The 16,365-nt window shown below is 36.2% G+C and overlaps 1 protein-coding gene and 1 non-coding gene across 4 annotated transcripts in view; one reads left to right on the plus strand and one right to left on the minus strand.

The window, feature by feature from the left end:
* LOC123900038 (calcium-dependent protein kinase 7-like) overlaps nt 1-16,365 on the minus strand; it is a 33,816-nt gene that overhangs the window by 2,231 nt on the left and 15,220 nt on the right. For 2 of the 3 annotated variants that reach the window (XM_045951339.1, XM_045951337.1), the window contains exons 2-4: nt 1,749-1,872; nt 1,493-1,639; nt 539-691 (exon numbers count right to left, since the gene is read on the minus strand). In XM_045951339.1, coding sequence (XP_045807295.1) covers nt 539-691; nt 1,493-1,639; nt 1,749-1,872 — 424 coding nt within the window. Of the gene's footprint in view, nt 1-538; nt 692-1,492; nt 1,640-1,748; nt 1,873-2,602; nt 3,290-16,365 lie in introns of those variants that run through there. The other variant, XM_045951338.1, reaches the window with a different exon arrangement.
* Nucleotides 13,758-13,864, plus strand: LOC123900260. The gene has a single exon (XR_006805906.1). It is a non-coding gene; the product is annotated as a small nucleolar RNA R71 (small nucleolar RNA).

The raw sequence follows: 16,365 nt of genomic DNA on the forward strand, positions 1-16,365 counted from the left end.
TGTTTCATCTGCTAAGAAGAAAATATTCAACACAATTCTATGTTTTACTTCATCAACCTAAGGGGGCGTTTGTTTCAGAGATTATAAATATATTCCTGGGAATCTTAAGATGGAAATAATAATTCCCATGTTTGTTACAATGGAAATAAAAATTGTTCCTGGGAAATAATTATACCCGGGAAATCATTTTTGTCTATGGTTCCTTGCTTTCTAATCCCCCCTAATTGAGGTGGGAAAATTTTATTCCCAAGTAATTTGAGCGGTTAGTGTAAAAATAGTGGGTACCCCCACTAACTTACACATGATATCACCTTTTAAAAAAATATAACTGTCAAAATATATATTAAAAATAAAATATATTAATTATTTTTAAGAATGTAAAATAAAGATTCCTGGTAACTAACAATTCTACCCAAACACCTTTTAAGGAAATTTATTCCTGGGATAGATATTCCTAGGAAACTTATTCCTGGATTTAACTTTTTATACCGTGAAACAAACGCCCCCTAAGCATTCTATTATATGAATCGCATTTAACCTAGCACTTCCTGTGCAGTAAGCCGACGCTCTGGGTTAGGATCAAGCATCTTTTTAACAAGGTCTTTTGCATTATCAGACACATGTGGCCATGGATCCCTTTTAAAGTCAACAGCATAATCGATAATCGCTTGTGAAACTCTCTTCTCAGTTTCTGCATTTTAAGAAAGAGAAGATATAGAAAGTCAAATTTATCACACAAAAGAAAGCAAGAAATAATTATGTAATAGATATTTAGGGTGTGTTTGGTAACACAAATAAGCTAGCTTATAGCTTATTATATGAGCTTATAAGCTTGTTTCAAAAAATTAGAGGTGTTTGGTAACAAGCTTTTTGTACTAGCTTATAGCTTTTTTCCAGATGCTATTTCAAGTAGCATTTGAGCTTATAGCTTATAGCTTTTTACACTTTATTCCATTTTTACCCTTTAATTTAATAACTACCCACTCTAAAAAATAAACTACCCACTATCAATTAAGTAATTTTATATTTAATAACCACTTTAAAAGCTAATTTTACCAAACACTTTAATTTCAATAAGCTAGCTTTTCAGCTATCAGCTATAAGCTAGCTTTTCAGCTATCAGCTAGCTTATCAGCTATCAGCTAACTTATAGCTTATTTTTACCAAACAGAACCTTAATTAGTAGATAAAAACTACTTATAATACCATCATTATCTTATACTCCCTCTAGTCCTTAATATAAGAAAGAGATCACTTTTTAGATACATTGAAAAATTGATGTATTTAGACTATATAGTCTAGATACATCAATTTTTCAATGTATTTAAAAAGTGAACTTTTTTCATATATTAAGGACCGGAGGGATTATTACACAAACAAATGTAAATACAAGGTATAAAAATATCAGGTAGTTAAGTAGATTGCTAGGGATAGAAAACAACATTTAATTAGTGATAAATAAACCACTTTTTTCTTTCTCAAAAATACATACCTGCCCAAAACGGAGGGAAACCACAAAGTAAGAAGTAAAGAATGACTCCAGCACTCCAGATATCAATTTCAGGGCCATAATTTCTTCTCTTTAATACTTCAGGGGCCATGTAATATGAACTTCCAACCATCTGATTCAATCTTTCACCTGAAGAGAATGGCAAATTTCAGCTAACTCTACACGGATTGGAAGGGCCAAAATGATAAAAGATCAAGCTCAAGCAACAAATGATTCAATAACTAGTAAAAAGCATTACCTGGTTGAAAGAAAATTGACAGATGAAAATCAGCAATTTTCAAAGGTCCTGTTTCCGTCTTGTCTGCAAACAAAAAGTTTTCGAGTTTGAGATTCCGATGCATCACACCATGTTTGTGGCACATCTAAAACACAAAATAACCAATATTAAAAGCCAAATTTATCATAACCAACAAAGGGGAAAAATCTTACAAGCACATCAGCACAACAAAAGCAAAGAATCCTCATTTAAACAGAGAAACAAATTATACACTACCAACAAAGAATCTCTCCCGCAAGAGGCAATCGGCAGGGAGACCCTTTGCCTTTTTACCTGTTTGTCATTTGAATGCAGCGCCTCTCTCATATTATTGCTGACCAAGTCGAGGCTAGTTATTGGAAGCCTATGCGTGCACATAAATCTGGTCCTCAAATATATCATCTTTTAAGAATGTCGATCCACAACATAGGGATGATATTTTACAGCACACAGGCTCTTGTGAACAGTTTGGGTAAATATTTTGCAAAAGAACAACCAAAGGGAAATTCAGCCATATTATTGGAAAAATTAAAAATCGTCTCAGTCTCAGTGGCTGGAAACATGATGTCTTAGTGTGGCTAGAAGACTTACTCTCAGCAAATATGTTCTCAGATCCATTCACTACTTTGATTAAAAAAAAAAAGCTATTATGAAAAAATAATTTAATTTTTTCACCTTGCTAAAGAGATAAGTGGCTTGAGGGCTGACACACATAGGCTCTCTTTGGTAAATAGCTGAAAGCTTATAGCAGATGAGGTTATAGAAACATTTTACACTAATCTAATCTACCAAAAAGCTGATAAAAGTCAAAAGTAATAAGAATGAGTGACTGTGACCTGAACAACTTGGACGGCGGTTTTAATGACAGAAGCCGCGGAGCGTTCGGTGTAGTATCCTTCAGAAACGATGCGATGAAGAAGGTCATCACCACCACAGAGTTCCATAACAAGATGAACGTCATCTTCATCTTCATAAGTATACTTCAACGTAACGATGTTAGGATGTATAGGTAAATGCCTCATAATTTCAACTTGTCTTCTCAAATCTTCAATATCAATCGCTTTTCTAAGCTTATTTTTTGAAATCGATTTACATGCAAGTTCTTCTCCTGTTTGTCTGTCTTTGCAAAGGTATGTTATTCCGAATTCACCTCTCCCTAGTTCTCTTCCTAACTCGTATCGTAGCCCAATTTCTCGGCCCGTGGGCTCTTTTAACACCACCAATTTATTGGTGTTGATGTTGTTTATCTTCTCAGGCCAATCCTTTCGTTTTTTATTCTTGAACAAACCGCATAGATTTGTACTGCAGTTTTCCATCAATTACCGTTTCAATTTTCACCGCCAAATTTAAGATGATGGTGGTGGTGAAAGAGAGATGATTTTGAAGTGTGAAAGGAAAGAAGGCGACGATGGTCAAAGATGACTAGACACACGTCCATGATGTCCTACCTTCAGTCTCTTTCTCTTTGTTTCTCTCTAACAAACAAAACAAAACAAAAACAATTCAATTTGGTCAGTGCGGAGTAGTTACCAAATTTGTCTTACACATTTTTTTTTTTTGTCTTACACATTTTAAAAGATTATGATTTTGGGTGTGTTTGGTAAATCCAATAAACTAGCTTATAGTTTATTGGACTAGCTTATAAGCTTGTTTGAAAAAAATAAAAGTGTTTGGTAAAAAACTTTTTTCACGAGCTTATAGCTTTTTTTTAGATGCTATTTCAAGAGTCTGTTTGGTAAAAATAAGCTATAAGCTAGCTGATAGCTGATAAGCTAGCTGGTAGCTGAAAAGCTAGCTTATAGCTGATAGCTGAAAAGCTAGCTAATGTGTTTGGTAAAATTAGCTTTTAAAGTGGTAATAAATATAAAATGACATAATTGTTAGTGGGTAGTTTCTTTTTTAGAGTGGGTAGTTATTAAATTAAAGGGTAAAAATGGAATAAAGTGTAAAAAGCTATAAGCTATAAGCTCAAACGCTACTTGAAATAGCATCTGAAAAAAAGTTATAAGCTAGTAAAAAAAGCTTGTTACCAAACACCTCTAATTTTTTGAAACAAGCTTATAAGCTCATATAATAAGCTATAAGCTAGCTTATTTGTGTTACCAAACACACCCCAAGTAGCGTTTGAGCTTATAGCTTATAGCTTTTTACAGTTTTTCCATTTTCAACCTTTAATTTAATTTTATTATTTTTTATAAAATAAAAAACTACCCACTAAAACAAAAACTACCCACTACATATAAATATCCTTTTATGTCTTTTTATATTTATCAATCATTTAAAAAGCTAATTTTACCAAACACTTTAATTTCACCCAGCTAGCTTTTCAGCTATCAGCTATAAGCTAGCTTTTCAGCTATCAGCTAGCTTATCAGCTATAAGCTAACTTATAACTTAATTTTACCAAACATGTTGAAAACAAAATTGCAAGATTTTTTAATTGCATTTCTTCTTTACAAAACTGCTTTATGCATAGAGAAGTTCTAGGGTGAAGTTGACCAAATATCTGCATTGGTGGAGAGAGTTTTGGATGATGAGGAGGGCCATTCATTAGCATTAACTCCCTACGTAAATGCAAATAATGACCATGATTTGGAAAGAAGTGAATTTATTGAATGTGTCAAAATCAGGAGGTATGGTGGCTGTAGAGGAGGGTGCGTGTAGGAAGGAGAGTTTGCTAATGAAGGCTGATTTTTTGTTGGGCCAGGAGGAAGGTTCAAGTGGTCCACAAAATTCTTCTAACATACAGCATACTATTGTAGGGGGGTGCAAAGAAGATTTACACAATCTGAAGTTTTGGGACGTGTATCAAAACCCATTTGTTCAAAGGAGAGCAGAAGGGGGGTGTTTATAGTGATGGACCTAGAAGTGTTTATCAAAAACTGAACAAAGGCCCATCCAACAAAGAATCACTTTTGTTGAGAAACCACACAATTGAAACAAACAAAGAAAATCTCAAACGCATTAATCCAACTCCGGCGAAAGTGAGAAGACAAAATCACATCATTCGGAATCTCAATTTGCGAGCTCCGAACTCATTTTCCTCTCTATCAGGAACTCGCTCATCTTCTTCCGGAAAAGAGGTGTCTTCTCGTCGTGTTGTTCAGCAGGAGAAAGGAGTTTGTCGAAGTTCTCCGTCTCGTTATCACGCCGGGAAAAAATCAGTGAATTCTTTATCATCGGCTGGTGCGGTTCTTTGTTGCAGCTCTATTAACTCTTCAGACATCAGAAATTGCAACAACAGATTTGTGGAAATTTATGATCATGATGCAGCGAGTAAGGTTTGGCAAGGTGCCGTTGTTTTGGGGGTCGAAGGTGAAGAGGAGGATGAAAGGTATGTGGAGAGGATTCTCATCAATGAAAAAAAAGAAGAGCAGGCTAGAGTCTTAAGGGAGCAACACCAGCATAGTTTTCCATGAAGATTATGTCTTTCAATATGCCTGGGTGGGGCAATTCGGCGAAGAGACGACGATTGAGCTTGTTACTTAAATCAGGTGTGTATGATATGTGTTTACTACAAGAAACGAAACGAATTTCTTTCGATGATTGTATGATCCATAACCTGTGGGGTCATAATGATATTGAATGGGTGTTTAAGGAGTCTCGAGGATTATCGAGTGGCATGTTGTCTGTTTGGAACAAAGACTTATTTTCGTTCCGGTATAGTTTCTCTGGAGATAGCTATCTCAGTGTTTGTGTGGAGTGGAAAAATGGTTTGTTATACATTATCAATGTCTACTCTCCTTGTAATATGTCAGGGAAACGAAAACTTTGGTCTGACTTGATTAATTTAAAACTGAATAATGAACCTGGAGAATGGTGTTTAGGGGGTGATTTTAACTCCGTCACAAAGGTCGGCGAACGTAAAGGTTGCAACGGTGCAGCGGGGCAGTCCGAAAGAGCTGAATTTTCCCAATTCATTGATGCATTCGAGTTGGTCGATTTACCTTTGGTGTGCAAGAAGTTTACTTGGTTTAATTCTGACGGTTCAGCTATGAGTTGGTTGGATCGTTTCTTGTTATCGGAGGGATTCATTGAGAAAGGAAACTTTACTAATCAGTGGGTAGGCGATCGAGATATCTCAGACCATTGCCCTATATGGCTTTCTTGCTCTAATCTTAATTGGGGGCCAAAACCATTCAAGTTTAATAATTGCTGGTTACAACATCCTGATTTCTTTGAATTTGTGAAACAAACTTGGGAGAATATGGATATTCAAGGTAAGAAGGCCTTTGTTTTAAAAGAGAAATTACGTAAAATGAAGGATAATTTGAAGGTTTGGAATCGGGAGGTGTTCGGTATATTGGACCTTAATATTGACAAGACTGTAAAAGAGTTGAATGAGGTAGAGGAGGTGTTAGCAAATGGGCTTAATGATCCAATAACAACTAATCCTAGTGAATTGGTTACAAAATTTTGGGAGCAGCTGCACTTTAAAGAAAATCTTATTCACCAAAAATCTCGTACTAAATGGATTCAAGAAGGAGATTCAAACACCCGATACTTTCATGCTTGCATTAAAGGGCGTCGCCGTAGAAACCAGATTGTATTTTTAAAGAAAGGAAATTCTTTGATTCAAGGGGTGGCTGAAATTAAAGAAGAGGTTAAAGATCATTTCTCTCGACACTTCACAAAAGAATGGAGTTCCAGACCTTTTTTGCAAGTTATAGCTTTCGATACCCTTTCGGCCGATGATAATGCGTTATTATTAGAACCTTTTGAAGAAGAAGAGGTTAAAGAAACTATTTGGAGTTGCGATGGTAGTAAGAGTCCGGGTCCGGACGGTTTTAATCTTATTTTCTTTAAAGTTTGTTGGCCGATAGTGAAATATGATGTGATGGCTTTTTTAAGAGAATTTCATGCTAGTGTCTGTTTGCCTAAAGTTGTGACTGCTTCTTTTTTGACAGTTATTCCTAAGAAGGATCACCCTCAAGATCTTTTTGACTACCGGCCTATATGTTTGATAGGGAGCCTTTACAAAATCTTATCAAAACTCTTGGCTAATAGATTGAAAAGAGTATTGGGGAAAGTGATTTCTAATTTTCAATCGGCATTTCTTCCTCACAGATAGATTTTGGATGGGGTTGTGGTGCTAAATGAAGTCATTGATATCGCTAAAAGAAGAAAAGACGCTTGTTTGTTGTTTAAAGTTGATTTTGAGCGAGCTTACGATACTGTGGATTGGCACTTTTTGGAACGTATGATGTTTAAAATGGGCTTTTCCGAAGGTTGGTTAAAATGGATGCGAGCTTGTATCTTTGAAAGCTCAATGTCCATCTTGGTTAACGGCAGTCCCACCGCTGATTTCAAGGTTGGAAGAGGTCTACGACAAGGTGATCCTTTATCTCCGTTTTTATTCTTAATTATCGCCGAAGTTTTAACAGGGTTGATGAGAAAAGCGGTGGAGTTAGGTAAATTCAAGGGGTATCGAATTAATGATGATATTCAATATCCAATTCTACAATTCGCATATGATACTATTTTGATGGGAGATGGTAGTTGGGACAATTTTTGGACCATTAAAACCTTACTCATAAGTTTTGAATTAGTCTCAGGTCTTAAAATTAATTTTGTGAAGAGTAAGCTTTATGGTTTGAATGTTGACTCTAGAATAATGGAAGCAGGTTCAACGTTTCTGTCTTGCCGATCAGAAGTCATACCTTTTAAATTTTTGGGAATACCGGTTGGAGCCAATCCTAGAAGATGTGAGACTTGGAAACTAGTGGTGGATGCTATGTTTAAAAGATTAAGTACATGGAGCAGTCGTCATTTATCTTATGGTGGTTGGATTACTCTCATTAATTCGGTACTGACTAGTCTACCTCTTTATTTCTTTTCTTTTTTTAAGGCTCCTAGTTGTGTTTTAAAACAGTTAGTGAAAATTCAAAGAAATTTTTTGTGGGGAGGAGGAGTAGAGGAAAAGAAACCATGTTGGGTTAAATGGGACCAAATATGTTTACCTAAGGAGAAAGGAGGATTAGGGGTAAAGAATTTAGAATTATTTAACGAGGCGTTGTTAAGTAAATGGAAATGGAGATTTTTATCCGAAGGTGAAGCTGTGTGGGCTGAACTCTTACGATTCAGATATGGTCATATACCTACTCAGCTATTGGGAAGGAATTCAGTGTTGAAGGGTGCAAAATCTTCGATTTGGTGGAAGGATGTCATTGGGTTGGGGAGAGGGTTGGAGGTTGACTGGTTTCAGCAAAATGTTAGATGTTGTGTCGGTAATGGGCTTAATATTTAGTTTTGGAAGTTTAAATGGTTTGGGAATCATATTTTAAATGATGTGTTTCCTACTCTTTTTGATAAAGAGGTCACACAAGATGTTATGATAGCAGATAGACTGATTAGTAACGGCGAGTCTTGTTCCTGGTTTTGGCAATGGACTGAGCATTTATCAGAGGATGAAGAACAATTGTTGGCTGATCTTAAGGAGTTGCTGGTTGGTTTTTATCTACAACCGAATACTTGTGATACATGGCGATGGATTCCTGGAAAAACAGGGCTGTTTTCTGTAAAGTCTTGTTACAATTGGATACTCGAACACCGTAAGGTAGAGGCTTTGGATTCTAATGTGTTGGCAGCTATTAATAAGCTTTGGAAGAATGACGTCCCATCTAAGGTAATCTCATTTTTGGATGGAGGTGATCGTGTGACAACGTGACTGCAAGTATACAGTCGTGTCGTGTAGTTTTAAAAGATATCGAACCCAAAGGACCAATAATCGACCTACCGTATTCTAGTGTTGCTTTGTAAATCTAAGGCTAATGATTTAAAGGATTTTGATTAAATAATTAAAATAAGAAAAATAAATATATTTTTTTAGATTTTTTTTATGTAAATAAAATATTGCTAGGACGTGTTATTAGTTGCTTCAGAGGGTTCAATGCTTAATTCGTGCTAGACAAACTGTTAAATTTTCGAAACTATATTGATTTAAAAATACCAATCTCAGCTCTCGCAAATCTTGACTAGTATTATAAATTATAAAGGTGGTGCTTAACTCTCGTCCTCACACCCACTAATAAAATACTCTTTGAAAAACAATATAATTTAATTAACTCTAATCCCAACTCTCGTTGCGAATTAGATTTAATGTTCAGTTTTTACTATCTAGTAGAAATCTCAAGCTCTCGCTCTATTGATTGTTACTTTAATTAATTCTCACTCTCGTGATGAATTATAGTCAACGTTTAATTAAAAACTGCTTAAGAAAATAAAACAGTTGTCAGTTTTCAAGAATTATATTTGATTTAAAAACACTAATCTCAGCTCTCGCAAATCTTGACTAGCGTTATACTTAGATAAAATAAATGCTCAGCTCTCACACGCTCACTTACCTATATAAGTACCTTTGAAAACCAATATAAAATTCATTAATCCTAAATAGCTCTCGCGGACTTTAGAACTAACGGTCAGTTTTAACTATCCGACCCTAAACCTCAACTCTCGTCAATGTTGGTTTATTGCCTTTAAAACAATCCTCACTCTCGTGGCGAATTATTTGAAAACATATTTATTTAAAACTGGTGGTTGAAAACTGTTAAGCACGAATTAACTACCGAACCCCTATTAGCTACTAACTACACATCCTAGCAACGCTAAATTTAGCTAGACATAACTAAAACTAAAGACATAAAAATAAAATAAGCAAATAAATAAAAAGACATAATAAAAATAAAAACAGAAATTAAAAGCATAAAATAAAAGCAATAAAATAAAGACAAGAAATAAATAAGACCATAAAATAAAATAGAACCTGAAATAACAAAAGGAATCTCGAGTACGGACTCCGACAGCGTAACGGCAGGAAATAAAAAAACTTATTAAATTCTCAACGGAGAATAAAATAATACTAAACTCTCAACTTTAGAGAAGAAAACCTTGTGGTACTAAGCCTAGTTCTCAATTCTCCAAGTCAAGTGTTATGTTTTTGAGTGAAGAGAACTAGCCTATTTATACTAAAATACAAGAGGGAGGGGGAATGGTTTGGCCGATGTGGGACTTTGTCAAGTGTGGCGAACGCCACACGATTTGAATCAAATTGGATGGCCAGGATGAAGAAAGTGGCGACCGCCACTTGGTGCTAGCAGGTGAGCGCCATTTGCTCCTTGCTGGCGGGCAGCATTTGTTTTTCCTTGTGGGCTTGGCTGCACGTGGCTTGGGCTGCACTTGTGTGGCCCATTTTGTCCATTCTTGCTCCTTTTTAGTCCATTTTCGCTCCTTTCTTCAACTCGTGCACTTTTTATCTGTTTATTTAAAATACGAGAAATAAGTAACTAATTATATAATAAAACTTTGAAATCGAAATAGAAACATATAAAATATAATAGTAAATTAACTAAATAAATAGCATATTTTTAGGTGTATCAAACTCCCCTAAACTTGAACCATTGCTTGTCCTCAAGCAATTTAGCTTGCATATAGAAATCATTTGAAATGCGAAGCAACTCACACACACAGACTTAGAGAAAAATAACATCACAAGTACTCATACGTGGTCAGAAATTCAAATCGGCTAAGATTAATTAGTAGGTTCTTTACACAATCAAAAAGGGTATTTCAACGACACACAAAGTTCTCCCTCTTATACATATCGAATTTGGATCCTGCCGTTGTACTAAAATCTAAATCTTCTCCTTTGTTTCATCCTTTTTCATTCTAGACAGTCACATTAAGACCCTTTATCTATGTCACACACATGGTAAGAAAGCCGGTTAGCGTCTTTATTCATCTTTTTCAACTCGCAATTAGCTTGATGATACAAATTTTGATGATACAAATTTTTGTATTAGCAATCATATAAATATTTTTTCCAAGGTTTAACCGTATTACCACAGTATGACCTTATATTATTTTTTTCTTTAAGGTTTAACCGTATTACCATAGTATGACCTTAATAACTTGCTTAGATGATTCGCTTATATTCATCGACAAACCTACTTAATGTGTGACTTTATAGATGGTGTCCGACTGGATAGATAAACTACTAAAGGATTCCACAAATTTAAATCAGGAGATTTTGGCACAATGGTTATTCAAATTGATATCTATACTAGGGAGACTTCTGGGTGTTGGAAAAATACCGATTTTGTTGTAAAATTCCTTAATTTCCTTAACTTAGCCTCTCGTCTTTTCTTAACCTATATACTTTCTAAGTGAGCTATTATCCTAAGACTTTGGAAAAATTTTAATCTGGCTCAAGAAGAGGAAAAATTTAGAAAACCAAAGAATATACTATAAATTCAATTTTTTTTATTATGCGAAAGGAAATAAAAATTCAAATAACTAAAAATTAAAAGTAAATAGAGATAGTAGAATACTCCCCTAAACTTAAATTCAACAGTGTCCTCACTGTTGTGACTCAAGAGTAGAATTGGAGCGTAAAACCTGTGATAGATCATGGGGGAGGCTGTTGATAATTTTGGAAATTGTTGAACTGAAGCCTCAAACCGCCTAGCTCTTGTATGACATTGTCGAGCTGCTGTTGACGGTGCTCTTATGAACTCTCCCATTGGTTGTGATAGCCCTGCATTTGATGTTGGCTTTGAAGAATTTATGCTTATTGGGCTTGCATGAATTCCATTCGTTCCAACATCTCCTCTTGTTGCTGATGCATCGCATAAAAGAGTCCATCGCGCTCCTTGTTGATAGCATTTAGAGCGCGCATTTCATAGAACACATCATCGACGGTACTCTATCTTGATGAGGAAGAACTGCCTGCAAAAGTGTTAGAAAAATGTGTAGTGTGTGCAGGTGGAACGATGTTGGCGCCCCCACCAGCGGCAACATTTTGAGAAATGTGCGTGGGAGCTCTATTAGTCACAGGATCATCAGAGATAGTCATAAAAAAATCAAAAATAAAAGAAAGCAAAAATTAAACAAGAATTAAAGAAAACTAATGGGTTGCCTCCCATGCAGCGCTTTGTTTAACGTCGGTTAGCTCGACTTCTTAACCCTTTAGATTAGTATGGTGCCTCTTCCAAACTCACGTCCTTAAAATTATGTCCAACATCCTTAGGTCTCCATTTGAACATGTCAAACCATCTCATAGGTGTTTTCCTTTTTCTTTTCTTTTTCTTGGAGGCAAACGGAGATGTTTTATTTTGGAAGATATTACTTTCTGGGTGGGCTTTTAGTATGTCGGGAGGTACTCGTTTAAAGGGTGTGTTATCGACATTTGTTTCAGCTATGTCGAGTCTATAGCAAGAGCTTTTCTTTAAACATTTAGCTAGGTCGTCATTACCATTTTTATGAGTCGGAGGGATGAGAGTTTTTAGAATTTCAGAATTTTTGGTTTTATCTTTCTCAATCTCTTTTCTACATTCTTTGACGACGTCTAACATATAGCAACTATCTTCAATGGCCGATGTGTTCATGAATTGTGTTAAGATAAATTCAACTTTTTCTTCACCTACTTCAAAGGTGAGCTTTCCTTTTTTCACATCTATTATGGCACCGGCGGTTGCTAAGAATGGTCTTCCTAAAAGGATAGGTGTATTGGAATCTTCCCTTATGTCCATAACTATGAAATCGGTTAGGATAAAGAATTGCCCTACACGTACGGGCACATTTTCTAAAATACCTAGAGGGTATTTGACAGAACGGTCAGCAAATTGTACGGACATTTTTGTTGGTCTTAATTCTCCCATTTTCAGTTTTTCACATAAGGCTACGGGCATTAAACTGATACTGGCTCCTAGATCACATAGGGCTCTATCTATTACGTACTTTCTAACGACACAGGGTATGGAGAAACTTCCTGGGTCTTTTAACTTAGGGGGCATTTCGTTTTGTAATATGGCGCTACACTCGGCAGTGAGCATGACAGTCTCATCATCCTTGATCTTTTTCTTATTAGTCAAGAGATCTTTAAGAAACTTAGCGTACGAGGGCATTTGTGTGATAGCTTCCGTAAAAGGTATTGTGATGTTTAGTTTTTGTAGAAGCTCTACAAATTTCTTAAACTGCCCTATGTTTTTGGATTGTACTAATCTTTGAGGATACGGGATGGGTGGTTTATATGGTGGGGGAGGAACGTAAGGTTTCTCTTTCTCTTTGGTTTCCTCTCCACTATCCTCCTTTTCTTTTGGTTCACTCTCCTTCTCGGTTGTCTTATCGGAATTGGGTTGCATGGCAGGATTTTTAGTTCTAGGATCAGCTGGTCCATCATATTGTGTCCCACTTCGTAATATAACAGCATTCACATGTCCCCTAGGGTTTGGCTGAGGCTGGCCAGGAAAGATGCCTGCAGGAGCAGAGGTAGATGCTTGTTGTTGTGCCACTTGTGCGATTTGTGTTTCTAACATCTTATTGTGAGTGGTCAAGACATCTAGCCTGCTTGTTAATTGCTTAATTTGCTCATTAGTGTGTATGTTTTGATTTAGGAATTCCTTGTTAGTTTGAGTTTGTAGGGCTATGAAGTTCTCCATCATCAATTCAAGGTTTGACTTCATAGGAGCATTTTGAGCAGGTTTTTGGAATCCTGGTGGCGAAGGAGTAGGTGCTTGGCCAGGTGCATATAAAGCGTTGTTGCTATTGTACGAAAGGTACGGGTGATTTCTCTGGTTTTGGTTGTAAGAGTTCCCTTGAGTGTAATTCACTTGGTCGGTGGGAGCTTCGGTTAGAAGTCGACATTCAGCGATAGCATGACCTTGAGCTCCGCACAACTCACAATTTTGTATTGTTGCAGCCACGGTGGCTTTGGGTGCGTTGGTTAGACTCTCTATCTTTTGAGTTAAGGCATCTAACTTGGCGTTGATGTGGTCCATGTTGCTGATTTCGTACATTCCACCTTTCGTTTGAGGTTTCTCTACTGTTGTTCTCTCGTTTCCCCACTGATAATGGTTCTGAGCCATGCTCTCGATAAGCTGATAGGCTTGGTTGTATGGTTTATCCATAAGTGCGCCACCAGCTGCGGCGTCTATTGTCATTCTTGTATTATACAAGAGACCATTGTAAAAGGTGTGGATAATTAGCCAATTTTCGAGCCCATGATGAGGACATATCCTAATCATTTCTTTGTATCTTTCCCATGCTTCGAAAAGAGATTCGTTTTCTCTTTGTCTAAATCCATTGATTTGGGCTCTTAGCATAGCAGTTTTGCTAGGCGGGAAATATCTCGCTAAAAAGACTTTCTTCAACTCGTTCCATGTTGCGACTGAGTTGGATGGTAGGGACTGGAGCCAGGCTCTAGCTTTATCTCTTCGTGAGAATGGGAATAAGCGAAGTCTTATAGCTTCGGGACTGACACCATTTGCCTTCACGGTATCCGCGTATTGGAAGAATATGGACAAATGTAAATAAGGGTCGTCCGTGGGGTTTTCGGAGAATTGGTTTTGTTGTACGGCCGACAACAATGAAGGTTTAAGCTCAAAGTTATTTGCTTCAATAGCGGGGGCAGCGATGCTATTGTGCGGTTCTTCTTGCGAAGGAATAGCATAAGACCTTAGTGATCGTTCTTGTGGGGCTTCAGCCATAACTAAATCGGAAAGAGGAATCTCTAATTGATTTTCTAAATTTCTACGTCTTAAAAGACGTTCGGGTTCGCTAACTAGTTGCACCAATCTTTCGCCTCTAGAGCGAGTGCTTGACATGCAACAAACGAACTAATCGGGGTAAAATAAAAATAAAAATAAAAATAAAATTGCCTTAGTCTCTACGGTGTAACACTGGAGTTACGATATCGACTAAATTGGTCCCCGGCAACGGCGCCAAAAACTTGATCGGACGCGACAACGTGACTGCAAGTATACAGTCGTGTCGTGTAGTTTTAAAAGATATCGAACCCAAAGGACCAATAATCGACCTACCGTATTCTAGTGTTGCTTTGTAAATCTAAGGCTAATGATTTAAAGGATTTTGATTAAATAATTAAAATAAGAAAAATAAATATATTTTTTTAGATTTTTTTTATGTAAATAAAATATTGCTAGGACGTGCTATTAGTTGCTTCAGAGGGTTCAATGCTTAATTCGCGCTAGACAAACTGTTAAATTTTTGAAACTATATTGACTTAAAAATACCAATCTCAACTCTCGTTGCGAATTAGATTTAATGTTCAGTTTTTACTATCTAGTAGAAATCTCACGCTCTCGCTTTATTGATTTTTACTTTAATTAATTCTCACTCTCGTGACGAATTATAGTCAACGTTTAATTAAAAACTGCTTAAGAAAATAAAACAGTTGTCAGTTTTCAAGAATTATATTTGATTTAAAAACACTAATCTCAGCTCTCGCAAATCTTGACTAGCGTTATACTTAGATAAAATAAATGCTCAGCTCTCACACGCTCACTTACCTATATAAGTACCTTTGAAAACCAATATAAAACTCATTAATCCTAAATAGCTCTCGCGGACTTTAGAACTAACAGTCAGTTTTAACTATCCGACCCTAAACCTCAACTCTCGTCAATGTTGGTTTATTGCCTTTAAAACAATCCTCACTCTCGTGACGAATTATTTGAAAACATATTTATTTAAAACTGGTGGTTGAAAACTATTAAGCACGAATTAACTACCGAACCCCTATTAGCTACTAACTACACATCCTAGCAACGCTAAATTTAGCTAGACATAACTAAAACTAAAGACATAAAAATAAAATAAGCAAATAAATAAAGACATAATAAAAATAAAAACAGAAATTAAAAGCATAAAATAAAAGCAATAAAATAAAGACAAGAAATAAATAAGACCATAAAATAAAATAGAACCTGAAATAACAAAAGGAATCTCGAGTACGGACTCCGACAGCGTAACGGCAGGAAATAAAAAAACTTATTAAATTCTCAACGGAGAATAAAATAATACTAAACTCTCAACTTTAGAGAAGAAAACCTTGTGGTACTAAGCCTAGTTCTCAATTCTCCAAGTCAAGTTTTATGTTTTTGAGTGAAGAGAACTAGCCTATTTATACTAAAATACAAGAGGGAGGGGGAATGGTTTGGCCGATGTGGGACTTTGTCAAGTGTGGCGAACGCCACACGATTTGAATCAAATTGGATGGCCAGGATGAAGAAAGTGGCGACCGCCACTTGGTGCTAGCTGGTGAGCGCCATTTGCTCCTTGCTGGCGGGCAGCATTTGTTTTTCCTTGTGGGCTTGGCTGCACGTGGCTTGGGCTGCACTTGTGTGGCTTGGCGGCACTTGTGTGTCCCATTTTGTCCATTCTTGCTCCTTTTTAGTCCATTTTCGCTCCTTTCTTCAACTCGTGCACTTTTTATCTGTTTATTTAAAATACGAGAAATAAGTAACTAATTATATAATAAAACTTCGAAATCGAAATAGAAACATATAAAATATAATAGTAAATTAACTAAATAAATAGCATATTTTTAGGTGTATCAGGAGGTTGTTATAAGAAAGATTACCATCGCGGTTAGCGCTTCATCGTAGAGGTATTTTGATTAATACGCATGATTTGTCTTGTGTTTTTTGTTTTCTTAACAACGAGGATTGCGCCCATCTTTTCTTCCATTGTCCCTTCAGCTACAAAATTTGGGAGGCGGTTTATAGGTGGTTAGGTAAGACTATTCCATCAGACAATGAAGGTTGGAAGCATTTTGATTTGTTTGGCGATATTGTACAATCGA

Source organism: Trifolium pratense, linkage group LG7 (genome assembly GCF_020283565.1).
Source record: "Trifolium pratense cultivar HEN17-A07 linkage group LG7, ARS_RC_1.1, whole genome shotgun sequence".
Taxonomy (NCBI): Eukaryota; Viridiplantae; Streptophyta; class Magnoliopsida; order Fabales; family Fabaceae; genus Trifolium; species Trifolium pratense.